The 27,584-nt window shown below is 42.2% G+C and overlaps 1 protein-coding gene across 3 annotated transcripts; it reads right to left on the bottom strand.

Moving 5' to 3' along the window:
- Positions 1 to 162: 162 nt before the first annotated feature.
- Positions 163 to 27,584, bottom strand: GALNT15 (polypeptide N-acetylgalactosaminyltransferase 15). 3 transcript variants are annotated; one of them, XM_027782764.2, is made up of 11 exons: positions 27,228 to 27,584; positions 26,475 to 27,020; positions 20,894 to 21,060; positions 19,997 to 20,201; positions 11,291 to 11,458; positions 10,600 to 10,717; positions 9,637 to 9,831; positions 5,237 to 5,368; positions 4,115 to 4,216; positions 3,104 to 3,244; positions 163 to 2,171 (listed from the first exon to the last, which is right to left on the bottom strand). In XM_027782764.2, exons 2-11 carry the CDS (start codon positions 27,017 to 27,019, stop codon positions 2,025 to 2,027), a joined length of 1,920 nt encoding a protein of 639 aa, XP_027638565.2. In that variant the 5' UTR covers position 27,020; positions 27,228 to 27,584; the 3' UTR covers positions 163 to 2,024. The 3 variants fall into 3 exon arrangements, with proteins under 3 accessions (XP_027638565.2, XP_027638564.2, XP_027638566.2); XM_027782763.2 differs by having other exon boundaries at positions 26,475 to 27,584; XM_027782765.2 differs by lacking the exon at positions 27,228 to 27,584 and having other exon boundaries at positions 26,489 to 26,671.

Below are 27,584 nucleotides of genomic sequence, written 5' to 3'. Positions count from 1 at the left end.
ATGCTGAAGGAATTACATTCCCAGTGTGGAGTCCAAAATATAATAAATAATACATAATTAAAAAATCTGGCATACTCGTAATTTAAAAGAAAGGAATCACATGTTGTTAAAATAGCATTTCATTCAGCTTTTATGCAATTTTAGAAATTCTCTTTTCTCACCCTAGATTTGGGCCATGATCAGGGATCACTTGGTGTTCTGGAAGAAGCTGCTACCATCCTTTCAGGTGAAAGTTGAAGCATTTTTAAGAATGTCACAAGAAATTTTAAATGACACAGCAGCAAATGGTATTAAATTCTGATGCTATCAAGGAAAGAGTAAGTAGCAATTAGGGTGACTGGAGTGATGTCTGAACATGGTGTGGAATCTGTGGCACTCAAAGCCCACGGGGAAATGTTTTGGACAACGCAACACAGGATGCTGTTCACGTCTTCTGTTGTAACCAATATTATATGCTTGAAACCAACGTATGACTTATCAAGAGCAGGTGACTGGAAGGCTCTGGGCAGAATATTCTGTTATTTCTTCCTTTCTCTAAAGTCCAAACAATGTGCTGTACATTTAAAAAAAAGCAACAAACCAACCTTTCTGTCTCTTGAAAAAAATCTCAAAACCAAGTTAATTTTCATGAATTATGCCCTTCCCCTTTAATAAATATGGTTATGACTGATTTATACTGTAAATCAGGTGTCATGCTGATGTGGGAAGACTCCCAAATCTTTGTTCTTCTGCCTTAGCAGGCTCTTGGAAAGTGCCATCATTGTTAGGTTTAGCTCCAAAATTGAAAGTGCCCTAACAAAACACTGATAGAAATCTGTTTTGCTAGTGTGTACTGTTAGGAGACCATTCTCTTTACCTAACAACTCTCATTCACTTCTTTGAAACACAGGAGGTCAGCAAGGATGCAGGCTCTGCAGAAGAAGTTTGTTTAGAAAATTTTGTATGCTGCTGTCTTTTGAGGCTCAGCCTGGAGACCCACAACAGCAAGAATCTAAAAGATCTTCTTGGCCAAAACTGACAGTGTGAAAGACTTACCCACTCTCACAGTGTGAAAGACTTAACGCAGGCTGCAAGCAACTGGAAGTAGGCACTGGTATTTTCTTCCTAGGTAGTCACTGTTGAAACCTGCTGTTTCCCTTCATTCGCTGTTTTCAGCCAGCACTTTTTTCTCAGGAATAACAATAAGCTCATCCCATAGCTTTCTGAGAACAAATGGATGCTACTGATACAGTCCATTTGAAAATAAACGGGGACGTTGTTACCCTTCTTTCTAATCTAGTTCAATCTTTCATATTCCACAAAAGTTTTCTGAAGAGTTGTTCTTAAATTTCATTAAAACCAACCAAAAAAAAAAGAGTTATTAATATTTCAGTCTCATTCTTCCATCCAAATTAGACTGTGGATGAAGGGTTTAAAGAAGATGCTGAGGACTGCTGGTATTCCAAGTCAATTGGAGCAGTTAGTGCCTAATTAAGTGCTAATTTATGCTCTGTGCAATCTCACAGAGAGTAGAAATTTAACTCAGGCTAGTTAGAAAACAAAATTTTAGCTATTACCTGTGAAAACATCTACTTTATGCATACAAAACCTACTTTGTTTTATATGAGTCGACTGCACCGTAAAACAAGGCTAAAATCTTATCCTGGTTTGGCTGGCTGCCTCTTACAGTTTCAAAAGTTTCACAAACATTTGTTTTGCTGTATCCTCAGAAGTCACAGAATATGCTAAAGACAGGCTGTCTGGCAGCCATTTTTTCATGTTTCTTTCAAAGGGCAAACTTAACTGTCTTCTGCGATAGCAGAGTTGAGAATGTGTTGATGCTCACAGTATCTTTATTCCCTGCTTCACAGATTAAATAGAAATTTTAGCTAGAGCTGAATAAACCAGGAAATGGTGGCACCTATTTGAGCCCAGCCCTGCATGCTACAGCAAACACAAACATCTTTGTTGTCCATGCAGGAAATGTATCTTAAATCCCAAACAGAACGAATGTTTCCATTACTGACACTCCAGAGACCTGTCAGTCATCTCTGACGTAGCACATGGGAACGTTCAAATTGCCAGACCTGATTTGCATTCTCGTTACATGCACACAAAACCAAGTCCTTCTCATCGTCGCTCTTGGCTGCTTCTATGCATTTGCCAGAAAGGACATGGACAATCATTCCATTCTACAAGATGAGAGAAGAAGGGAAAAAAATGAACAAATTAAAAATAAGGGATTTCCAGTAAAAGCTAGGCCAAGTTTCTGAAACTTTTTACATACAATAGATCACCAGCAATGACTGGTTTTTTAAGTATTGCTCTAAACATAATGACTAGGGTTAGCTTTGAGTCCAGGGCATGGCGAGCATTTGTAATTCCTTTGGAAGGTGACAGCAGTGGTAGGCGCAGAATTCAATAAAACTCTTCTCCACCATTTGTTTCCTGTGGGTGCAGGTGGTTATCAGCGTCAACTACACTACTACAGGCCACAAAACTTCCAAAGACCAGTGCTTCCTTTAGGAATCAAACCAAATTACAGTAGGAATGGTACCAGAGGACTGCAGCATTCCTGCAACTACAGTAATTACTATTTTCCTAGGCTGTCCTAATGCATCACATTTTTCAGTCTTGTAGAGGAGTTCCTGTTCTGCTGGGCGAAGTCCGCTGAATAATACTGAATACCTCTAATAGGAAGTTTCTCTTACAACGCAGGAGGAATTTTAATGTTCCTCCTGCTCCCACAGGGCTCTCATTTGGGAGAGTTCAGGATTCCCAGATCCTTCCTCTATGCAAAAGAAGTGGACAAGGATTTGCCCTGCTTTTATTTTCACACTCGCTGATTCTGATTCTATTCCTATAAGGCCAGTAAGAGAGTTAAAACAAGGACATATACATTTAGGTAGAATTCCTGTAATTTGTATTTTTAAACCAAATTTATTTCATGTAGACAGTGTAAATGGGCAAGAAGCATCCTAAATTTCCTGGGTGAAAATGGTATAGAAGTGAAACTTGCCCCTCCAATACCTCATCCCTTCCCCATACACGAATCCTGTCAATCACCCAGTGATCCCACAGCCACCATCAGCTACCTTCCCCTCACAGCAAAGCCACTACTGACCTCCTGCACATCCCAGTGCTGTTGTCTGTTGTCCGTCTCCTTTGTACAGTTTTGAGGAATAACCTTCCCGTGTCTGACATCAAAGCAAAACAGTGGAGCAGAGCCAAGCCGGATTTCCTTCATGCTGTTATATTCAAAGTGCTGGAAAAGGGAGGGGTTGTTTGAACAATGATGGAAGGACGTCCCAATTCATTTTTAAATGCTAATCCAAAAAATAATTTCCTGTACATGTTTGTCAAGATTCAACCCAAACATGAGTGATGGAGACTCAACAGCCTTGACCCTGCAAAGCAGTCCCATCGTCCCCCCGCCACTAGCTAGTTCTGGCATAACTATTTATCTAAGGAAAGGCTTTGTGGACTGTAATTATATATAAAGTAAACTCTTCCTATAATAAGAATTTCTAGTTCAATAAATATTTGAACAGAAGGGTGTTTCTGACAGTGTCTGCACACACTGCAGTTAGAAATGTGCCTACAGCTCATCCTGAGCTCAGTGTGAGCAGTAAAACTTGCTTGGGACTTGAAGTAAACATCTGCAGTAAATCTGTACTGGTTTGGCTTCTCTTAATGCATGAACTTGCTAGGCTAATGCCAGCTTGGGAGCCAGCATGAATTTCCCTCCTGTCTTCGACTGCAGTTGAGGCACTTAACTGCAGTTTTAGGCACTAATGGGGAAACCCATCTCCATCATTCTAGGATTGTTACATAATTTTTACTCCCAGGCTTTCTGTTCTCCAGTCGCTACCCAATATAGCAACAAAAAGGTACTTAGTGATGTCTGCTGGAGCAAAGTGTGGGTAGCTGGCCTCAGTGACACACAGAACATTGCCATTTTTCAAATGACACTCAGCTGCAGAAGAGTGGGCATTATTGCCTTAGCACATGCCTAATCTTAAACACATCAGTATTTCGACTAATGCCAACACAGCCATTTGCAGGCTGAAGTGAGCATCTGCTGGAAGGTTCCCCGGATCTGGTACAGTGCCTGTATACTTAAAATATACAGTACCTGGGTGAGACTGTCGCTGCACGGGGAGAGTTCGATAGACCCTTCTGCAATGGCTCTGCCAGGTCTGTAATCTGCACAGAAGCCAACACCAGTATTGTAAAGCTGTAAATAAAGCACAATCAGAAACAAACAAAATATCCTTTAGCTAACTTTTTGTGATTGTATCCCTTTATGAAATATGGTTTTGCTCGTAATTTAGGCAATGTTTTTTTCTTTCAGACTAGACCTTGCATATTGATCTTGTAAACTGACCTGATATAAAAGGCAGAGTCTTACCAAAGGTCAGTGTTACCTAGTGAGTTTTGTTTAAGTTACAGATACCCACTTCTGGTTTTAACTGTTATGATAGTTAAAAGAAATCTGTCAAAAATTTTATGCTAACGGAAAACTGCACTTCAGCTGGACACTGTAGTCAGAAAAACCCCAAATATTTCAGCAGAAAAAAAGTGACAATTCCTGTGATCAACTCTCAGTTCTTACACTCTTCTCAAGCAAACTTTGAAAACAGTGAAAGGACACAGTGAAATCTGGCTACACATAGCAGAGTGTGACTTAATTAGTGGACCTTGTTGCCTTGTTGGGGGAAAATCCCTTCCAGTAAGGCTGCCTGGAATAAATTCATATCTTAGTGATGGTAATTATCACCTTGTGGATTTTTTTTTTTCAAAAAAACCCCCAACCCCCCCCAAAAAAAACCCAAAGAACTGCTGTTGCTACCACTTCTGCCCTTGTGGGAAGTACAGGGCTGAAGAAATGCCTTTTTCTCTTCATGCACATGGGTCTGCACAGAGCAATCTCAGCTGCTGTTATGGCTGCCATCTGCATGAGGCAAAACAATTATTTTCCTTTACTAATGGCACCTAAAGAACCTAAAGTTAGGATCCTTTGAGCTGTGACACTGAACTGAGTCAGTGAATGTGAGAATTTGGGCCAGCTGTTTGTCTTCTCTGTCCTTTTCTTTTTCCTCCCACCCTTGTTGCATCATGTTTGGACAATAAATGTTCCAAAGAAGGAACAACCTTTTATTCTATGCTTACCGAGTACTTAGTACGTGGAAACAATACTGGGGTCTTTAAACACTACGAAACCACTAATCATTCTTTATAGTGTGTTTTCTTTTACCTTGCCAGAGAAACTTGGTGCGTCTTCAGGCTGGGAGAGTTCAGGGTACACATTTGATACAAACCACTGGAAATTTCTGCAGCCCAGCCTCTTCTGTAGCTGAAGGCGCTCACTGCAGTCTGGCTTCTCTGCCTTTATGGAGAAAGCATAGGGGCAACAAGGTTACTAGTGTATTTGTGTTAGAGATGCTAGAAGTGAAAATTAAGTCATAAACATTATTTCTACCACCTCCTCTATTCTTCATGTTACAGAGACTGATACATATTCTCTCATGAGATATGCAAAGGAGGATGACCAGCTATAGCCTTCCTCCAACTTTGTGCTAAACCAGCATTTAATCTGGCATTGTGATGGAAGTAAATGTTTCAGAAGTAGCATACACTGTGAAAATAAGGATTTCCTCTAAAAATTATTCTCATACTGCAAGATAAGTCAGACTTTGCATCCTGGTTTTGGCTGGGATAGAGTTAATTTTCTTCTTAGTAGCTGGCGCAGGGCTGTGTTTGGATCTGGTGTGAGAATGTTGATAGCACACGGATGGGTTTAGTTGTCGCTGCGTGATGTTTATACCAAGTCCAGGACTTTTTAGTTTCTCAGGCCTTTCCAGCTAGAGGGCTAGAGTGGCACAAAAAATTAGGAGGGGACATGGGACGTCATGCTTGGTATATAAACTGGGGGGTGGGTGGGTGGCCAGGGCCTGCTGATCGCTGCTCTGGGACTGGTTGGGCATCGGTCAGCGGGTGGGGAGCAATTGTATTGCGCATCACTTGTTTTCTTTTCTCACTTCCCTTTGGATTTCATTCCTCCCCCCCTCCCCTCCTTTTCATTGTAACTGCTATTATTATTATTGCTCTTTCATTTTTATTTAATTTCAATTATTACATTGTTCTTATCTCAACCCTTGAGTTTTACATTCCTTTCCGATTCTCTTCCCTCCGGTTGAGGGGGCAGTGAGCGAGCGGTTGCATGGCATTTAATTACTGGCTGGAGTTAAACAACAACAGTCCTTTTGTCCCTGCTGAAACCAGGACACTTTGTCGTCTTTTTAATTAAAAAACTCAGGGCCAAGTTTGATATTTGTTGCACTGAAATCAGTGTGATTGTGTTAGATTGTCATTGAGTGTAGAATTTGCCCTGCTGATTAAAATTCAATTTCCAGGTCTTTAAAAGCCCTAATTACCCGGTTATTGGCGGCCCTCCATGATCAGAGGATGTAGGTAATAACAGAGTTTAGCCCCAAATATAGTCTTTTATTATTATCTCACAAATTATCATCTGACAGTTACTAACTCCAGTAAGCGATCGTGTGTTGTGGCTATAAAGGCATAAAACTTCTCCTATGATTTATGTGTTTTCTTGAACTATATACACACAACATCGACTCTCACCCTTCCTGGTAGCAACTCTGTCCTGAAAAAAGACAAGTGCCTTCAAGTGGGCATCTGCACTGCAGAGGACTGACAGTCTGAATATTTGAGGGTATTTAGCACTGAAGATGGCTAAACAGGGTTATGAAAACCTCTAAGCAGGTGTCTAATCCTTGAGTTTCAAAACCATGCAAAACACTTTTCTAAATCTCTCAGTGCCCAAATACTAAAAATACCTCACCACCCTTAAGACTCTCCTCTTTCTTGCCAGCAGTAGATCTCCCCCTTCATGTTTCTACTTTTTAGAAATGCAGTTTTGCATTCCAGGAAATCGGTCTGGATTCCTATGTTAGAAATTAAAATTCGTAACGTAAGCAAGCGATTGACCGTAAATAACTTTTCCTTAGATCAGCTTTTTCTCTGCATCCATAAGAAAGAAAAAAGGACTTTGTGACATGCCTGGAAAACACTGACAAGTCGAGGGCCTTGGAGATCAAGGAAGAGGTATCCGTTTCTAAAGGCAGGAATCAATCATGCCTCGTGGCACTGTTTGCCAGCCCCTGTAAACTGCACTGACAAAGCTCAACAGTTGCAATATGCTGAAGAGAACCTCATAGTTCAGTATCTGTCTTAGATTCAATAAGCTTAACATTTCAGCAATTCAGCAGCACACAAACCTTTTCCCAAGAGGTTTTCTTGGAAATGGAAATAGAGAAGTAAAACGCTTCCCCTAAAAAGAGATGTTTCTCATGAGACTCTACTTTGGCTGAAGAAGGCGATGGCAGTAAATCTCATTTTGTCATACTAGTTACAGTCTGCATATGATGCCAAATAAATGGTGTAAATAATGTAAAGACAGTCATTGTCCCTGTAAACTAATCTGAAAGGAAGCTGTGCTTGTAAATCAAGCAAACAATCCACACAAGAAGAAAAAAGAGACAGCGGCTGAAATCATAGGGAGCTGGGAAGAGCCTTATTCATCTGCATTAACGCTTATACCACAGGCACCCTGTGCAAGATGTGTGTCAGACCATAAACCGGGAAGACTTAATAAAGCAACCCATACGGGGGTCACTAGTTATTTTCTGCAGTGGGCAGTGTCGGCAGTCAAGGCTCCTGGAGATTTTTGTAACGGCCAATGGGTGGCTCTGCTCAGCCTCCCAGTGCAATAAATCCCTGCGGGGCCCATCTGCAGCTGAGCGGCAATAATGGCATTGCTCGCTCGTGTCTCCTGAATAACATCCCGCTGCACTGACACACTGAAAAGATTGGCTGTGAAAAAAAGGAACAGAGAAAAGGGCCTTTTATGTTATGGTATGCTGGGCGCACAGATCGTAAAATTGATCATTTGAAGGAGCATCATACTTAGAAGTACTAAAAGTATTCTGGCTAGAATAAACTCTCGGGTGAAAGGGCAGGGTGCTTACAGCTAGTAAACTGTATCATTTGTGGCTGTAGTTTTTAGTACAGAAAATCTCTTCTGAGCTGTCAAGTAAGGCTTTCAGGAAATTATTAAATGATTGAAGGACTAACTGCTCATCTGAAAAGACTTGGTCTAGTGTCCTCCTTTCAATTACATGGCTGCAACCCTTGTGAGTCAATTGACAAACTTCTGGCCAGTGAAATTCAAACCTACAACACAGACAAGGAGGGAGAAGCTTTTTTAAAAATGTGAAAATAGAATAGAAAAAGAAACATGATAGACTCTAGGATTAGCACAGCAAGCTGACTGGAGAGGCAGATACACCGGTGGAGCGTAAGGAGGTCAGACTAGGTGACAGGAGAGAAGCCACCCTGACGCACAGCCCTTTTCCTCTCCCCACACCCAGCTCCTGTTGGATCTGGCTTTCTTAGATGATGGCCAGCATTGCAATGACTGAGGCATGCAGGCCTGAAATGTAGGAGGAAAACTGAATGGGAAACAGCACCTACCCATGCTCTGCCTAAATTTTTTAGTGCATCTTTTTCTCCTTAAAAGCATGGCATTGTTAAATGAACAAGAAGGTGAATGACATGTTTTCATTCAAAACTGCTTACAAGTTTGTCCACTGCCTTGTAGGAGAGGCTATCGTTACAAGGAAAGGTACTGGGGCCAGAGAATTCCTGAGAACTGCAGCAACATTAACAACTTAACAACGTTAACCATAGCTGCAGGACTCCGGATAAACAAACATCCACTGGTTTGTAATACACAGATAGACAGTTCCTTGACCAACGCTGATCTGCAATGGATTATACAGTGGCTTAAACAACTATGGCCGTTGTAGTAGTTGGATGGTGTGTAGTCTGCAGAGGGTTCAAGTGTGGCTGCATGCCAGGGCTACACCACACACCTGGCTACACATCTGCCTTAGCGTGCAGGCTGCTGGGAGTCCAAATCCCTGGAGGTCGGGCTGCTGTCTGTGCAATGCTTCTAATGAAAAAGTAACTTGTAAAAAGGTGGCTTTGTTGACATCTTTCTCAGCTACAGACAGTTGCTTCTGGACATCTTTCAGTTGAGGAAAAAAAAAATCACCTTTTTTGTCACTAGACCACTCAGATATAGTCCTTTCTAGTAGGAGAGACACCACAGTTTGCCACATGTCCATGAATATTACTGAATATCTTCATAAATCACTTGAGGAAGACCTTCACAAATGAAGAATGAATCCCCTAGAAGGCCCTTAGAGCACATAGTGCTACTAGCTTCCACTTCAGATGCACTGCAACCCTCCGTGTACTATTGGTGGAAAAATAAATTGCAGCTTGTTGGGCAAGCTGAAGAAAGAGTCATTTGGAGAAGTCGTCACACTCCAAGAGATTTTATTAACTTAAGCAAACAACTCCTAGACACAAGTTTCTCTCTTTTCTTCCTGATCTGACAGGTCTTTCACTGGAAGCTTTTATAACAAGACTATCCTCAGCACCATGCATGTTGAATGTCTGACTGCACACAGAACTGCTCCCCCCCACCTTCCTCCCACCCCCTGCCCCATTCCACCTCCTTCACCTACCTTAACACACACGCCTTCCCTCAGAAACAAACCACTTTACCTTGCTGATTAAGAAAGCCACTGTGTCCTGCTTGTAGAAATTCTCTTTAAAAGAGCCCAGCCAGGTCTCTGCTATTCGGATTTTGTTCCTCACAATGGCCTCTTCATAGGAGAAAGCATCGGGAAAGTGATTTCGATAGACATGCCCAACTCGGGAGCATGGAATAATTTCTACGGTGCCACCACAGAGCCAGGTCTGAAACACAGGTGAAAGCATAAAAAGAAATTACCTTTACATAAAAAGGACAACCTCCTTTGCTATAGACTACACCTCAGGAAATCCTGATCTGCACGTTGCTGCAAACAGCAAGAGCATTATTATGTGCTTCTTCATACACTGTTCCCCATAGATACAGAGACACGGAGAAGATACTGGGCAATCAGACCTTTGATTTGACCCAGTATGACCATTTATATGCTTATGTTTTTCTGTGCACAAATAGCGCAGCATAGTGAAGAGACCTGGGAGCATGCCTTCTTTTGTCTGGGACATTAAAAGACTCTATACTCTTTGTGTCTGCAATTTTCATTGCTTTTTAATATCAGTTACTCTTTGTATTCAGCAAAATCAATACAAACAATTTAATATAAATGATTCTGTATTAAAGCTACAGGTTGGCAAAGAAATAATGGTACTACCCTTTTGGTGTACGTTACATGCCAAAAAAGAAGAGGCAGCTTTCAGAAGGGGCCAAAACCAGTCACTCAAGTCCTTAGACAGCAATAGCTGGTGAAACTTCCTTCTCCCGACATAATGCTCCTAACTCACAGCAGCTGCATGTCCTTGTATAGTCCTGACAGATCACAGAGCACAGGGATAGATTTCTGCAAGAAAAGTGATTGTCTCCATACCCCAAGACGTTCTGCACTTAACTGCTTTTATAAATTGCTTCTTGCCTTTTCATTCAGGTTCCTTAAAAGCCCAATAGTTACCACAGCTTGACATTTTAATTGATGTCCTTACCCTTATAGATAGTTCCAGATTTTCTGCTCCCCATATGGTCATGTCAGAATCATAAGCTCCAGTGTTTTGGAAGTAATGTCGATCCATGGCCACCACTGCACCAGCTACCACAGGACTCCTGTGTGGAAAACACCTTCAGGTTTGTATAGGGAATTATGTGAACTGTGAAAATCCCATCATTCCCACAGAGATAGTATTGCAAAATGATTGAATGATACTCTGTATAAGCTTGAATGAATTGTTTATCTAACCAAAAAAAAGAACAACTGGAACCTAATTCTAGGATTTTCTTGGGGAAGAGAGCCAAGAGCTGAATTATCAAATAAGGCTCAGAACAGTGGGAAATGTTACATACACCCAAAATAACAGGCAAACAGATCATGATTAAAACATCTTTCTTAATTCTGTATGATCTATCTTTTGCTTTCCCTGCAAACCTATTCAGGTTGTATACTAGTTGTGTCAATGTGTGGAAAATACTTGTCATGTTCAAAGTATGACTGCAATCTAGTTAGATTGATTACTAAAGGCCAAAGAAGTTCAGTGTAAACCAAAAACCCATCCCTTCAAAAAAATGTAAACTGAGCCTATGCACATAACCCTGCCTCTCTTCTGTTAGCTGGAAGATGACCCAAACTGTACAGTTCTGCTGCTGAGCTGAGTGGAGGCATATTGGCTGATGGACTGTTACCTGATAGGGCTGATGGGAGACTGTCGTACCTTCTCTTCATGCTCTGGCACTGGTTCCCAATGGAAATTTAATTTCCAATCAAAAACACCTCGATGCAGGCCCACAGAGTGATAGTACTGAAAAGTCTTCCAGTCTATGACATCTATGACAGGGGAGACGACACTGTTTCTGAAAAAGACATTTTTCAGAAACACCATTCAGAAAAAAATTATTTTCAAAGCCAAAGCACAAATTAAGTTCACTACTATGTTGTAAACAGTGGTTCTCCTCTCTGACACTGTCAAGCAGAAACACTCCTCTAGAAGTTGAGTGCCCTTATTTTCCCTGCTGATAGAAGCTCAGGCGCTCAGTGCATGGGAACACCGAACCTGCAGTGAGGGACCTAAAAATCAATAGTTTATTGACAACGTGTACCTTGCATTGTCATTTAAAACTATTCAGGATTTTGCTATGAGATAACCATCAGAATTCTTATAAAGCTATTTCACACAGAGGCCCCAACCTCTGATGCTATAAGCTCTGCATGGATGTGAAGTCTGTGAGACCAAAATCATGTTTTGCTATAGACTTCACCATCCTTTGATTTTCCTGTAGATCTTCCACACACTTCACGAGTTTGTCACTTCAAGTCGATAAAGAGTGCACTTATCCTTATTTTGTTCTGCTGGTTGTTTTGCAAAACCATTTATCATCAAGCTCATAAACCAGTTTGTTTGTATTTTATCACAAGCTTAAAATGCTATTGCAAATGCACTGTCATCACAGTGTGGAATCTATTTTTATGAGCCAGAATAGAGCCATTGCACCACAGGCAGCAAGCCTCCAATTCATTTCTAGCTTAAGTTAAATTTGTATTAGTCTGAGAAGAGGTATTAGACATTTCTCCATGGCAAACATTTCATAGTATTTCACATTGTGCTTGTACATCATTTTGGAATTAACTGGTAGTTCAGAAGAGCCATCAGCGTTCCTTGTTTCCAGGTCAATGACATAATTACATCTGGAAATTTTCAGAGTATAAAGGCAATGGTATTAGGGACTGCAGGAAAAAAACCTGTTGGACAACATTGTCCATTTCTTCTCTGTTACTCAAAAAGGATAGCCTCTGGTCTCAGTGTAAGGGCTTGTCTATAGACAGACATTCCTCTGGAGAAAAATCAGTAACAATTACTAGGGAATAAAGTACACTGGAACAAATTACTCTTGTTCTAGAGTAAGAGTCTTCATACAGAAAATTATTCTGGAGTAGCTTTTTCTCTAGAAAAGAACTTCCTGTTAAAACTGTGACAGAAAAGTGAAATGGTCAATTTTGTGGCAAAATGTAGAAGGTTTTATCTTCTCTTTCAAAGATATTTATGTTGGTCAGAGATCACTCTTGAGAGAAATACACTTAAAACATAATACTATCAATGAAGAAAGGACATCAGAAGTCTCCAACACAGTGAGCTCTCTGTACTTTTCCATGGCAGACACCAGAACCCGCTGAGGAAGATGGTAGCTCTAGATGACGTTAATGTAATCTTGACATACCTTCTCTGCCTTTACAATCACTACAGTAATGCTTTTTCAGTATCAGGGTGGGGGGAAACTCCAGACTTTGTTTTATCAGAGTTGACATTTCCTGCAGAGAAGTCTAGAAGCCCATGAAGAAATGGAAACTACTGATTGTCAGTGAATTGTATGCAGAGAATAGCGTTAAAATGACTTAGTTATTCCTTTGTTTCTTAATAAGAGCAGATTGCCCTATGATGAGCTAAAGGCAGAAAGATTTAAAATAGAGAAGTGATTATACTTCTCCATTCAGGTGTAATACCAGCCTTTGTAATAGGTAATAATAGGCACTCTTAGAAACGAGTTTATAAATAGAGAAAATGTTATGGTCACCTGCAACATTTGTAGGCATATACGTTAAGGCAATGATCTGCTGTCATTCTCCCACAGGACTCAAGAAGAAATGGAAAGAAATGACACTAAAAATAATAAAGCTGATATCCTTCCCTAATTCTCTTGATGGTACCCCTGTAACACAGTTTTGTATCCAGGACAGGAGCAACCACCGCTAACTCAAGCTAGCAGGAGCCTTTCTACTGAAAGCTGTATTTAACCTTTACTCACTAACAGCATGAAAAGGAAATGAACTGATTCTGGAAGTTACTCAAAGGTAGTGTCCTGATGGACACAAGCAGGTGGGCTTTTTTTATATGCTGGGAAAAATCCATCTAACAAGCTAAATGGATTTTATATGACTAAACTTCAAAAAAATGAAAAATTGCTGTAAAAGTAATTTCTACAGCCTGCTGCAATCTCCAGCGTACAAGTATCTCTGACAGCTCTCTGGTTAGGAGTGTGGTTGGAGTCCTGTACTTTCCACCTCAGTTTTGCTACTTGCTGAAATGCGTGCTATCTGTTGCTACTTGTTTATCCATTCTCATCCAGACAGGACTGAGGAACTAATGACCTCAGAGTAGTTTATTTTACAATTTCAGAGTCAGGAGGGAACTATCAGGAGGGCGTATTTGAGTGGAAGCCAGAGGAGGCAATGTAGACTAAACGATTCAAAAAACCTTGACCATGAAGACTAGACCACATGTGCATATCTATGATAGTTTAGACAGAGACAACGCAGACACTCAGTTATGCTCAGATATATTCTGGATCAGATGATCCAGACATTTCAGACTATCCTACATCTTCATGTCATTTCAGCCATTTAAAATCTGTACTTCTTTTGGATCCACCTTAAATTTGTTGGTGCTATAAAACTCCAAACTCCAGTGATGCTTTTAGCATCAGTGCAATCACCCACAAGAGTAAGCACCACAGAAGTAGTTCTTGTCAAAATAATTTGTTATTTTTAATGAATGATTTTGCTTTGCTTATTATTAGGCATTGATTCTTCAATGCTATTCAGGAAAAATACCTGCAGTGATGTAATGGATTCTGACGGTTTAGAGACCAAGCAATTATCCAAACTATCTGCAAATTATGACATAAAAAATTACAGTGTTTAACACAGCTGACAATAACTCACTGGATAGGTCATATTCTACCCTGGCAAATATAACAATAAACCAGAATAAAATAAAACCTAATCTCCTTTCCCACAAAATTATACAGTGCAACCTGATAACTGTGTTTTAAAGCTATTACTCTAGTAGCTTTCAGAATGCCAACATTAACAGTTTTCAAGAGTATGTTTCTAAGTGTAATGCTTTATCTTTACCTCGTACAAACTGGTGTAGCTCTACCGAAACCAATAGAAACACACCTTCTTAAAACTTTTAATCTTGGGAGTGTCTTTCTGATCTGAAATAGAGGAATCCAGTAACCTGATCTTCCGTGAAAACTGGTCAATGTCCAACTTCAATGTTAATCAAGCATTGTTTACCTACCTTTCGGTATTAATGCTTTTTTTATAAAAAAAGATCCGTTTTCTGCATATTCAGCAATGGTTTGATTTTTCTGTGGTTCTAAATGCAAATTTTCAGAAGGTGGTAATTGAAAGTTGGAAGATGTTCTTAGCTATTCTTTTTAACTGAGTAACTGGCAGACAGCAGCTGTTCAGCACTTTGAAATAAAACACACACTGGCAAACTACTACTAATTTTACTCTATGGAATCCAAGGAAAGGGAAAAACAGGAAATTCAAATACAACTAGCAGCAAGGCTTTGAACTGTTTGACGAATTTGTGAATATTTCAAATGCTTGGAACACACATGAACTACAAAAGGTCACAATTCCATGAAAAAGAGCAACTCAAGAACAATTTCCTGGTTTGGGATTTCTCAAGCAAATACAATTGCGAATGAAAAATCTTCCCATGACCCTTTACAGTCGCTGTGGACATTATGTTCTTTTCTATTTTTAGAATAAGTAACACGAGGAGAAGAAGACTTAATTAACACAACTGTTTGGAAGTTTTAGATACACTGGTTTTGGAAGTGCTTTTTATTGATTTATACTTTCTTTTGCTGGGAAGGGAACAGATTTTAGTCTCTCTAAATCACCCTTTAAATAAGGAGGAACAAAAAACCCAACCAAACAAAACCAAAACCCCAAACACAAAAACCATGAAAATTATGTATTTTCCTCAACTGGTTTCAGAGTGGATCATTCCCTGCAAAGCTCGGATAGCTAGGAAATCCAGGCAGTCCGAGTTGTCTGGCTCTGCACATAGTCAAAACTTCAGTAAGTAACTGAGAACCCAAGGTGGTTCCACAGCATGCTGCACTTTCACTGAAAGCACCTTGCTGGCTGGCTGAAGTCTTCAGGGAAATAGCAATGCAAACATTTGAAACTAGATAGGGTTAATAAGAAGACATAATGCAGTCATTATGAATGGTAAAGCTATGGCATAAAGGATTACTTAAATATCACCTTAGAGACCAACTCCAGGCTAATTTAGGGCATATGCACAGTCTCCTTGAATTGATGGACTACTCATATGCTGAGCACTAAACATATACATATATACATCAAATCTCTGCTAGGTAGAGTGCTAAAGGAATGCTTAATTTTAAAAAAAAAAAGTATATTTTGAACCTGTCTTTTGTGAAAATAGTCAAATTTGTATGTGGGGTACCAAAATCTGCAGGGGTGACCAACACCTTTTTACACTGGACAGTCAGGGCACTGTGCCATGAATCATACCTGAATCTTCATTGTTCCTACTTTTGGCAGTAATACTTGCTTTTGGCTTTAGATTCTCATCTTCAGCTTCTTTACCTCAATTTCTTTAAAATAGGTCACATACTGATCCCGCTCAACTGTGAAAGATTGTAAAGAGATAGCATATCTTCACATAATAAACCATGTAAATGCAGAACATTAATTTACTGAATTTGAAATGAGTGTTATTGATAAATGGAGAATATAAAAGGATCAGGCAAAAAGGCAAGTGCCAGGAAGAAGGCTATTCCACGTGAAGTATATGGAAGGTTTTCAAAAAAAGGACAGTAGCATGGAAATGCATGCTCATATGCTGGGGTTGTGTGGGCTCTGGATGGATAACGTCATGCTTCCCTGAGCCTGGGAGGAGGTAGATAACAGGTGGCTTATCTATTTGGTAGCTCAAAATGCTGGAGTATGGGCCACTGAATAGTGGAGAATCAGATTAAAAGAGATGAAGGAGCTGTTCAACTTTGGTGCAAAATATTTCCCTTCTCTCTAGTGTTTTACCATAAAACCTGAACTACACAGAAATTTTCCAGACAGACAGTAACTCTTTTCTACTCCTGTATCTACAAGCAGAGGCTCCCGTTCACCCCTGAATGGGAGTTAACAACAGATGAGATACCTTTCCACTGCTATGGTCATTTCTTATTCTGTTTAACAGCATTTTCACTAAAGATTAGTGACCTAGAATCATGGTGCTAAGTAGAGGCACTTTGAATTTCAGAAACTAGATAGGCTTATTTTAATATCTTTCCTAACATAATATTTGAGTGGTATAGGCATGTACCAGCATAGAGGGAAACAGCCTTTCCAGAGCCGGGGAAAGGTCCTAAAGGCAAGCTACCCCTTCGCAAGCCATCCCTCTGCCACAGGTATGGTGCCCATGCCTTTTTTAAATAATCATTTAGTTAAAGGATTATTTTGCTTTCACATAGTGTTCTCAGGAACCACACTCTGGATCTTCTTTAAAAAAAATCATCCTGCTTCAGCATGATGGTCACTGGTTTTTGGTTGAAGGAACACTCTTTTCAGAAAGGTTTCATGGCACACTACATTATATACCCCCTGTGCCTTTCCCTGCCTTTGGACTGAATACAGTACCAGCTGTCTCCTGGAAAAGGAAAACCCCTCAAAAGACAACCATAATAATGGCACAGCTGCATTACTATGCACCATGCTACTCACCTGGAATTAGCTGGAACGCAAACAGTTGTCAAATAAAATGATCTGTATGGCATTTCATCTAGTTTTCTAATGTTGTCCAGGTACCTATGGTATTCATCCTTGAATAATAAAAATTTCAAGGGATGCTTTACAAACCATTGAACCATTCTCCAGGTCAGGGGTCCTCAAACTATGGCCCGCGGGCCGGATACGACCCCGCAGGGTCCTCAATCCGGCCCCCGGTATTTACAGAACCCCCCTGCCCCCCCGCCGGGGGTTGCGGGGGGAAACCAAGCAGCCGCAGATGACTGCCTGCCATTTCATCCGCGCACCGGCCCCCTGGTTAAAAAGTTTGAGGAGCCCTGCGTCTAGGCTATATCCTAAGCTGATGCACAGCTTCCCAGTCAATTTGTTAGGTATGGTTCACAGAACTAGTCCCAGTCAAAATGCCCATAAATGCATGTGTAATGATTTTAGAAAGACTTAATACTTTTTTGGAAAATAATTTGGATTGGGTTAGCGAATAAAACCATCACATAGGGAAATGAAATGTCACCACCCAGAGCAAGTCAAATATTTCCATACCTGTAAAATCAGGATAGTTTTCCTCATATTTGTCCTGTCTGTCATTACCTCAGGCTACAAAGAACTGGGGGTATCTTCCCTTTTGTGCATTTGTGCAACTCACTGTGAGGTCTCAGTTTGGGCAAGGATCTCTCAGCATTGCTCTATGACAACAGGTCACAATAATAGTGGCAGATCTGATCAGTAGTCTAGAAAATTAGACTTAATCACAATTTGCAAAGTTAAAATCTCCCTCCAGTTCTGTTAAGCTCCTGCAAAGCTTTGAGCTTTGGGAAGGCTGTATTTTCCCTGGCCAGCAAACAACTCGTTTGCTCACTCTAGGTGATAAAGTGCTTTCCCATTCTGCCTCTCCAGCAAAAGTGCATGAGTTGCAGTTTGATTTCACCAGTCACTGTAAGCTTTTTTTTCACTGTACTTTCCTCATTTGGGTAGTCTCAGGGCGTATTATTCAGTCTAACAGCTCCTTGACTGCTAAATGAATCCAAGTTGACTATGCTAATGCTTTACATTTCCATAGTGATCTCCACGCAAGCATTACAAGCAATTTAGGAAAATCATGTTTTAACTTCCTTATCAGGTCAGCGTTATTATCACCATTCTTCAGCTAGGGAAAAATGGGCAGTGAGGGAAAGTGATTGCCAGATGCTTTAAAGCATGTCTTCCCTGTGCACTGAAGAACGGCACAGGTTCTCCACACTAGCAGTGACAAAGCTTCCAGGGTCAGACACCGCGACTGATGCGGTGTATAGAAAAGGATGGCTTAGCCCATACAAATATCCAAATGCTCTTCCACCTTTGCTCCATTAATCCAATTAGCCATTAGCTAACTCCGTGTTAAATGTCTGCCCTCCTGGAGGAATGAATAAGCATAGGGGCCCTATGGAGTAAGAGAATCCCTTTCTCACCCTCTGGTGACAGGGCTACAGAAATCTCAGAGTGATAGTAGACTCTGTGGCTTTTCATTCCCTCAGCATGGATAATTTTTGACAGTGAAGCACTACGCTTGTGGTGGAGTCATAACTTCTTTCTTGCCATTGTAATTCTCCCGTCACTACAGCTCTCCTCTGAGACTTTTTGTAATTCTTTAAATTTCAGCAATACAGCCTTGAATAAGGACTGGACAATTGATACACATAGGAGTTTTGCATGGACATCAACAATAGACTAGCTCAAGGAAGAAGAATCATAAAGTATATTCATTATAAACCATCCAATAAGTCAGCAGACAAAAAATAATCTGCTTTTGCAAGGTGGACCTTTTAGAAGAGAATAGTTCTGACATCCTAAGGCAGCATTACTTTTGCTCTCAGTATTTTTAATGTTTTCATCCAAATGATGTAATGATTTTTTAAAACTCACATTAATTCTCTTATAAGCAAACATAATCAGGCATAAAAGCATCTCGTTCCAGTGCCTGTGCCTGGGAACAGTCTTTGAAGGTTTTTAGTATGACTATTCAACAGTCTGGTAAGGGTTTTAAAGATTCTTTTTTTTCTTTTGCCCCCTCTAGCAATTCATTTTTTCCCAAGTGGCTTATGGGTAATGATAGACAATGCACAAATTTTTCTTTCAGAAAAGTCCCTTTAGTAAAGGATTCACTGCCACGTAATGCTTGAAACATATGCAGTGATTTAATCTCTTATAAGTGCTTGGGGACTGCATAGATGAGCTCAGCTGTACATTAGAGAGTGGGCCCAAGCACCAACCTAAAAATGAAAGACTCAGAAAAGATGAATCTGTATCTTCCTCTGTTAATCTGGTGTCAGTGAAAGCGATTAGCTAGAACTGTTTAGGCTGCCCAGAAAGTCTATTTTTTTCTGTGGAACAGATGGTACAGGTGACATTGGTAGGTAGCCAAACTGGCTCAGGAAGACAAAGCATTTTATCCTTGGCTTCATCACTGAAACAGCTAAAAAGTAAAAATAATGGAGCCTTGCAGCAGTTTCTCCGATGGATGTTTGCCAATTTGCAAACAGCTTGAGACTGCAACCTTTTTAATTCAGACCACCAGGAAGCCTTCTTATAGTTCTAACTGGATACAAACTCTTGACAGTTCGCTTATACTGGGTGTGAAGTGAGGGTTATCTGTTGTGTGACCTATCCTGCTTCCCACATACCAGTGATGCAGGTGGTGGTAAGCTAGAAAAGAAAAGCAATGTGACCAGAACGAAGAAGGTAACCAAGAGAAGATTAAAAAAATACCCAAATCTTTACAAGTACATGACTTTCAGCAGAAATTAGCACATGCAGGGAGGTCAGAGGTGACCAGAGGGGATATTTACCGGTTGCTGGACAGCCTGGCTAGGAGGGGTTCCAACCAGCCCTTCTGACACTCGCAGTGTGAATCCATGAAGATAAGCACATCTCCAGTTGCCCGTGCAGCTCCTAACATCCGACCTCGGATGACTCCAAGCCTCTTGTTGCTCCGTATGAGTTTCACACCATCCAGCTTAGAGATGTATTCACTCAGAGCTGACTTCAGGGGCCCTGTCAGAAAGAGAATGCTCACCGAAATGCTTTAGATTTTATTCAAGCTGTTATAGAAAAGCAACAGGTAGTAGGAGATGCTACTTCTTGCTGGTAAAATGTTTTGGGGGCATTTGTTTTACATGACCGTGTAGGCCATGTTCCAAATATTCCCACAGCAGCATAATGTCAGAGAAGCAGAAAACCATGGAAACTGAGATTCACTAGATGTGAAGTTATTCCTGTGGGAAATTTAATAGCCTCCTCTCCTGGTTTCAGTAAAAGGTAGGTGCTCTCATCATCTCATAAAAGGCGCAGATCAGAGTGTGATACTACAGGTGTTTGGCTTTTCCAAGTGCTTCAGATTACTTTAGCAATGTGGAGTTTTCCACTCTATGCTTCAGCCAAAGTCCAAGTCTGGAAATTATTACAGCAGACCTGGTCCAGTGGGAAGGCTAAAATTTGCATACTGTGATCTTATTTTAAAGTAAGAAAGTTCAGAGTGGTTGGAAATGATGGGAAAAAAAGAAACATATTTCAAAGTTGAAAGGCTAAGCTGAATTCTAGGGATGGCAGCCAGCTCAGGGCTCCAGTTAGCTCTCTTCCTGAGGGTCCTCTATGCCTTCTGCTCTCCTCACGCACTTCTTGGAGGAGGACAGTTTCTTCCCTGAAGTTTTGGAAAAAAAGAGCTCATACAGAGAAGCAGGGACTACCTTGCTGGCTGAGATCATCAACTAGGATGATATCCTTGAGGGAGGCCTTTGGGGCTGTGTCCATAATGCTGTGCACAGTTCTCAGCAGAGTAGACCAGGCTTCGTCATGGAAACAGATGATGACACTAGCAGTAGGCAGACTGGAATCGTATTCTTGCTGTAGGCACCTGCATGGGATCAAATGAGGGAGACAGTGGATACACTGGTACAACTGGCTACTTCTTTGTCAGAGCAAAGTGGTAAACTACACCTAAGCCTTCAGGGATGGAAAGCAGTTTAAGATCTCAGCTTACTTCTGATGAAGAAAAGGAAGTATTAAGGTGTCCAAGACTGGAATACAAAGTGAAAATATGAGAACTACACTGTAAAAAATAAAATACAAAAAGAGGAAAGTTTTGCTGGAATACTCTCCTCTGCTCTGGCTGCCTCAAAACACAGAGCTCAAACAGCAATGATCCAGAAGGCAAAGAAAAACTGAAAAGACAATTAGACAAACCGGAAAGGGGGATAAAGCAGGTCGGTCAGTCTCCACCAATTTCCACATTTTCTCAAGTAACAGAGAAAACAACAAACTGAAATGAAACCTTTAAGACTAACAAGTACAATAACTCATCTGCACAACAGATGAGTATACTTGTGCACTACCTGACCAGGATCCTAGTGAATGAAGCCAACATCTCAGTCCTGAGAAATGGATCCTTACATGGGCAATGAAAATAAATATAGATACATTTAAGAAAGTAAATGTATTATCCCTGTAAAGTTTGCACAGGTTGCTTTTTCCGAAGAAAAAGAATCACTGATGAACAAGGCTCCCAGATTCACTCTGTGCCATTTTCTGCCTCTTAGTTTTTAACTCCAGGTACTGACACAATTTACTAAAAGACACTTGGCTGCCTGGGTCACTGTATGGCATTCCTAGAGATGCTCTATAGTGATGACTGGGGCCCATTGCTCCTCAGTTTTCTATGGGGCCAAGATTTCACCCATGACATTGAAATAACTTCCACCAAAATTATTTTGAATCGGAAGTTGCTTTGACAACTCAAGCATTTATGAATGAAGAACACTTCCTATTCATCCTCACAGAAACCATGTATGAAAACTACAAACGCTGGTCAAACAATGCCCGTTTCATAAATGTCAGTAAAGGATCTACAAATTGCATTCACAACAAAAAGTGTTTTCTGATATACCAGTCTTGGTTCAGAGACACAGGACCCACTATACTACTGGCCTGAGGATGCACATTTTCCAGAAAATGCCTTCAAATGCCCACTGCAGAGATGCAATGACAGTGCCTATATATCTCCTTTGCTTATATTAGAAAACACATTTTAAAATATTTTTATTTCCTGAGTAGCAATCGTTCAGTTTCCTAACTCATTTAATTTCTAGTAGCACGAACCTCTTCAAAGAATTACAGAATTGGCTGAATGTGGCCCATTGTTATTTCAGCATTTTTGTATTGTCAAGCGAACTGTCATACAGAGTTTACAGTGGTTGTTAAACAATTAGCTACTCAGCAGAGTCTCATGTAAATCATATCTTCTTAACATTGCTATGTTTATTACCATTTTACGTAGTGCTTCTATTCATGGACTGAGGCCCTATGATGCCAGACATTATCCAGACACAAAGCTGTTTATCATTTAAGAGAATAAATAGTCTGAATGATTTAATAGCAAATACAAATAAACGAGTAACATAGATACACTTCTAGGAATACACATTTTAAATGAGCACAATTATAATAATTTAATATAGTTTATCATATTTCACATTAATATCTTTTTGTATAGAGGGGCAAATTTTCTCGATTTTTACACTGTAATGAATCTATGTTGTGCTTGGTTTACTAATTTTCTTTAATCAACAATGCTGTTACTTCACAATTTCACATGGGATAATTATTTCCATTTTCAGCAGGATGAAGAAAAGGACACCCTCATACCTTGGCAGTGTTTGTATTTTCAGGCAGGAGAACCTAGATGTAAATAAGTAAAGATTTGATGCAGTACTTTTACTACCAGGCAGCTTCCAACCAGGAACATTTAGTACAGCTATAAGTACCTATATTTTGCACCATAATACTACAATGCCTCATTGCTAGTACTGTAGTTATAGCAAGAAAATAAGACTGTTGTGGAATCTTAATTGGAAAAGAATTGAAAATAACTGTACTTGAATACATAACCTAGGTGGCAAGTGTTTAGTTGCCATGGAGATTGGCAAAGGCTTGCAATATAGATAACTAATCTTCAGAAAAATGCAAAAAGGCACTGGTATACAGAAATACCTTCCCTGTAATCTGGAGCAGTTTGATAGACTGTCCATCATAAATTGGCATTTCGAGAAGTCAGGGCTGACTGATATGAGCATAGTGATTTAACCCAATTTGTGAAAAATAAGGAATTGTCACATGCAGCAATGAACAGGAGAGCAATTCTGCCACGGCAAAAGCACTGCAGATAGGGACTCCCACTCACCTTCAGGGAAATGTCTCTGAGATTCAGCTCCCAACAGCACTCAAGTGGAAGCTACACTTTAAAAATGAAATTTAAAACCTTTTTAGATACATTGCTAGTTTCTGTTTGCCTGGATATGTTTGACACTCAAGCCAAATAGCAGAAAACAGATCTTTTTTGGGGCAGAACGTCCATCATAAAAATCACAATGGAAGGCTTGATTTGGCTCCTCTGTCCCAGGTGGGTGTCAACAGCAGCTGGACCAACTGATAGCAGCAGAAAGCACTCAGAGATGATGGTAACTCAGAGGATGAGCCTTAGTGTGGAAGAACAACTTTCTAATACAACTGGACAAGTTATTAGGCTTTTTCACCCAGAAACCCTGGCTGCGTCAAAACTGGTACTCAAAGTAAATGGGGCAAAACAAGATACCCGATTCATCTGTCAGGATATGTTTTACTGTGAGATCAGTAGGAGTGCTGGAAGAGACTGTTTTACACATCTACTTTCTGAAAAGTAGCATACAGCATTCACCTGGAAAGACACGCAAAGAGATGTGAGTTATGTTAGAAGATAGGGTTGCGTGAGAGAGGTCTAAAGTATCACTTTCCAGGTGAGGAAGTTGGGTTCTGGGCTGTCAAGCCACTGCACAGCCTGTAGGCTCTGGTGTATTTCCAGCAGAGCTCTGTACTCTTCACACAGGAAGAAACTTTATTTATGCTGCTCATTGCTCCAATGCAAAACACAAAAGACCTTGTACATCTGATTTTCTAAGGAAGAGCAGCTAAGTATATCTTATGCCATTTACATTACACCTTACACACTGGTTTAAGAGTAAACATGAAGGATGCAAGTATGAAGTTTGCCCAGCCTTATTTTAAAGTACCTGGAAGTGCTTCATGATTAGCTTCAAGCTAGGCATAGCTTCTGGTGTGAAGGATTTGCCATCTAACTTCAAGTGAAATGAGAGAGACCGAGTCCATGGAGCTAACTCACTGAAATGCCTCTAAGTGGCTGGGTTCTTTCTAACTAAATAATAACAGACATTATTAGGAACAACATAATTCAAACAGAATAGAGTAATAAACAATCCGCTTCATTACTGCTTCACTCTCGTTTTCCACTGCTATAAAACTGGACTGACATAATTGTGAGCTAGGCCCCCAGAGTAAATTACACCTAAAAAATATCACTGTGGTTTGTGTGTTGTGCCATAAAGGACAGGACTGTCTTAGAGGCAGACCTCTGCTGCAGGTTTATGATCTGGATTTAGGCCTGAACAAACATGAAGCCTCAGATGTTCAGATCTGTGGTTTCAATCTGGACTCTGTAAGCTGTGGTGTTGATAGCTCTTCAGGCTCTAACTAGTCAGACAGGAAAACCCATCCAAGAGCTCTGAGCCCATGGCTTAAACCTTACAGAGATCAGTATTAACTAAACCTGTGCCTTGTTGGATGGCCCCTCAGCTGCCGAAGTAGAAATGTTTTTTGGCTCACATCACAGGCAGTAAACGAGGGTCATCACTCCTCCTTTAACATTACACAGTTCAAAGAGGTGCCAGTGGAGCATGGCGAAAAATAACTGAAATGGTATCAGCATTTCATCATTCAATGCAATTACCCAAATTAACACTGAACCTAGCCAGCAAGCGTAAAAAACAGTTTCATTTCTCCTTCCTTAAGATTGTCCCCTTAAATAAGAGCCACCAGCTGCCTTTAAACACGTGAAAATGACCCTTAGAAAAAAAAATGGGGTTTATATGTATGTACATATCCTATGTCTGTTACTTAAAATGTTTTCTGGTGCATCTTCCCACTGCGTCCTGGGGGGAAAGCCACAACAGGTTTTGTTGCAGGAGGCAAGAAAAAACCACCCAGCCACCACCCTTTCCCTCTCCCCTGGCCAGGGGAGCAGATACACCTCAGCCCCTCTTTAAGAAGAGTCACGAATGGCCCCTCTGGGGCTGCTGGAGTAACTGACTCCCAAGTCTCCAGGCTTCAAATGCAACACATGGGGCTTCAAATATAACGTGTGGGGCTTCAAACGCAGCACACGCTCCACGCGGCCGTAAGGCCTGCCTGCTGCCAGCTACCTTGGTGTTGGCAGATCTGCTCAGGCACACCGATATCCACCAGCCTCCCTCGCAGGAGTTTCCTTTCAGTGTTTGTCGTGCCACTCGTACTAAAAAAGCTGAAAGCCCCGAACTCCTGTATTCAAGCAATGCAGTGCGTGTGGCAAACTCGGCAGGCCCAGCACGAGGCGCACCGTGAGGAGACGGCTGGGGCCTTGCGGCGGGAAGCGGCGGGGCGGCCCCTCACGCAGCTCCGCGTCCCCTGGCGGCAGAGCGGGCCCGGGGCAGGCCCAGCGGGCGGGAGGCCGGGGCCGAGGCCCGGCCGGGCCGGACAGACCGCCCCCGACCCTGCGGGACCTCGGCACCCAGCGCAGCGCCGTGCGGGTTCCCTTCCCCGCCCCAGAAAACACACAGCCAGCCGGCGGGGAACGGCGGGGCCCGGGCACACGGAGCATTCCCCCGCCGCCCCTCAGCACCTGCAGCGGCGGAGGCACCCCGCCCGCGGGCGCCGACAGGGGGCGCTGCCGCCCGCCGCGTTGCCGTGGTGACGGGCCGGGCCGGGCCGCCGTGTCGCGGCGAGAGGCGGGCGGGGGTCGCAGGTAACGGCACACCGCAGCGGCCTGCTGGGGCGCGGTACGCGCGTTCGTCCTCCCCTTTCTGACCCGGCGCCCCCTGCAAGTCGTAGCTGCCTCCCCCCGCCGCCCCCTTCGCTGTTGCCAGCAGTCGGCTCCTGAGGGCTTGACCCAGCGGCGGTGTGCCGGTGCCTGCGCCGCGGGCTCGGGCTGCTGCGGCCCGGGGAGGGGCGGCCGGGCAGCCCGCGGGGGGCTCGGGGTCCCGCCGGCGGCGGGGCCGGGGCGGCCGGGAGCGTACCCGGCTCTGAGGAACGGGGGGCTGTTCCTCAGCGAAGCGTGGGGAAAAACGTTATCTCGAACCGGAGCGGCGAGGCTGGCAGGGAAGGCGCGGGGCTCAGAGCAGGAGGGGCTCACGGCGGCGGGGAAAGAGGCGATTTTCTCCCAGAAATTAAATAGGCTGTTTTACTTACAACGGGTGTCGTACCTCAGGCAGCTCCCTGCGCAGAGAGATCCGCTCGCTAAGCGCTTCGTCAAAGCCATGGGTGTCCAGGCCGGGCGGGTGCCCCCCCGCCGCAGCCCCGTCCCCAGGCTGCAGGGGCAGGGACAGGAGCTGGGGCTCGGGGTCCCCCTCTGCCTTGCCCCCCGGCCGCCGGCCCTGCTGCCGCACCACCCGATAGCCCTTCCTGGCCTTGCTGTGGTTCCTCCTGCCGGCGGGCGACACGACGGCGGCGATCAGCTCGTCCTCCCGCAGGGAGATGAAAGGGGATAGCCCGTCCAAAGGGTAGTACTGCTGGCTCTCCTCCGGGGTCTCCAGCATCTCCTGGGGCTCCGCAAAGTCCATCTGGTACCCTTCCCGGGGGCTGAACTCCACGGGCTGGAAAGTCCCGTCCTTGCTCTGGGTGCTGGGTGGTGGAGTCAGCATTGTAACCATCAGTAGCAAAAAGCCCAGCATCAACAACAACAAGAGAAACTGCAGCTTACGTGATCCATATCTGCACTTCTTCCTCAAGAACATGCTGTTGGAGACAAAATGATACAGATGGTCATGTTAAATATCACTTGGATCTTCCACAGACTCCAGTCCTCGGGTTGCAGCAAAACCCTGTTTTTCACTATCTGCCAAGAGGATTTTTTTTACTCCCCTCAAATTTCACTGATGCCGTTTCATGCTTTCCTCTCTATTTACAGATAAAATATAACATTCCTATTAATATTGCACTTACTGTAGTAAAACATAGCATGGATCCAGTGAGAGAAAGTAGATCCTCTGTTATACAGAGTCCCAGCTTAGTTAGGAAAGCGCATATTCAGCTGATGAAAAGAGTAACTGAAGTTTTGATTTTTTTCCTTTTCAAAGTAAAAAGAAATTCCATTTCTTATAGTTTCCTTTCAGAGTAGATCTTGCTTCTTCAAAGTTTCCAGTTGCTGCCTGGATTGAAGTGCCTTATCTCTGAAAGCAGATCTGACAGCTCTCCCCCGCTCAGAGGCTTCAAGTTAACTGCGATCAACAGATGAGAACTAGTCGGTCCCTGACTTTCTTTCACACATAACTACGGCACTCAGTCAGGAAGCACTTTGCC

Source organism: Falco peregrinus, chromosome 5 (genome assembly GCF_023634155.1).
Source record: "Falco peregrinus isolate bFalPer1 chromosome 5, bFalPer1.pri, whole genome shotgun sequence".
NCBI lineage: Eukaryota > Metazoa > Chordata > Aves > Falconiformes > Falconidae > Falco > Falco peregrinus.
Note: the sequence above shows the minus strand (reverse complement) of the source record. Positions and strands in the feature narration are given on the sequence as shown.

What these genes read in the sequence shown, in the direction of transcription:
- GALNT15 (XM_027782763.2), bottom strand. Translation starts at nt 27,019, where the DNA reads ATGTTCTTGAGGAAGAAGTGCAGATATGGATCACGTAAGCTGCAGTTT. An exon ending in CCTGAGGTACGACACCCGTT is followed by an intron (nt 21,061 to 26,474) that starts GTAAGTAAAACA and finishes GATCCCATGCAG; the next exon opens with GTGCCTACAGCAAGAATACG. An exon ending in ATCTGGAACTATCTATAAGG is followed by an intron (nt 9,832 to 10,599) that starts GTAAGGACATCA and finishes CCTGTGTTTCAG; the next exon opens with ACCTGGCTCTGTGGTGGCAC.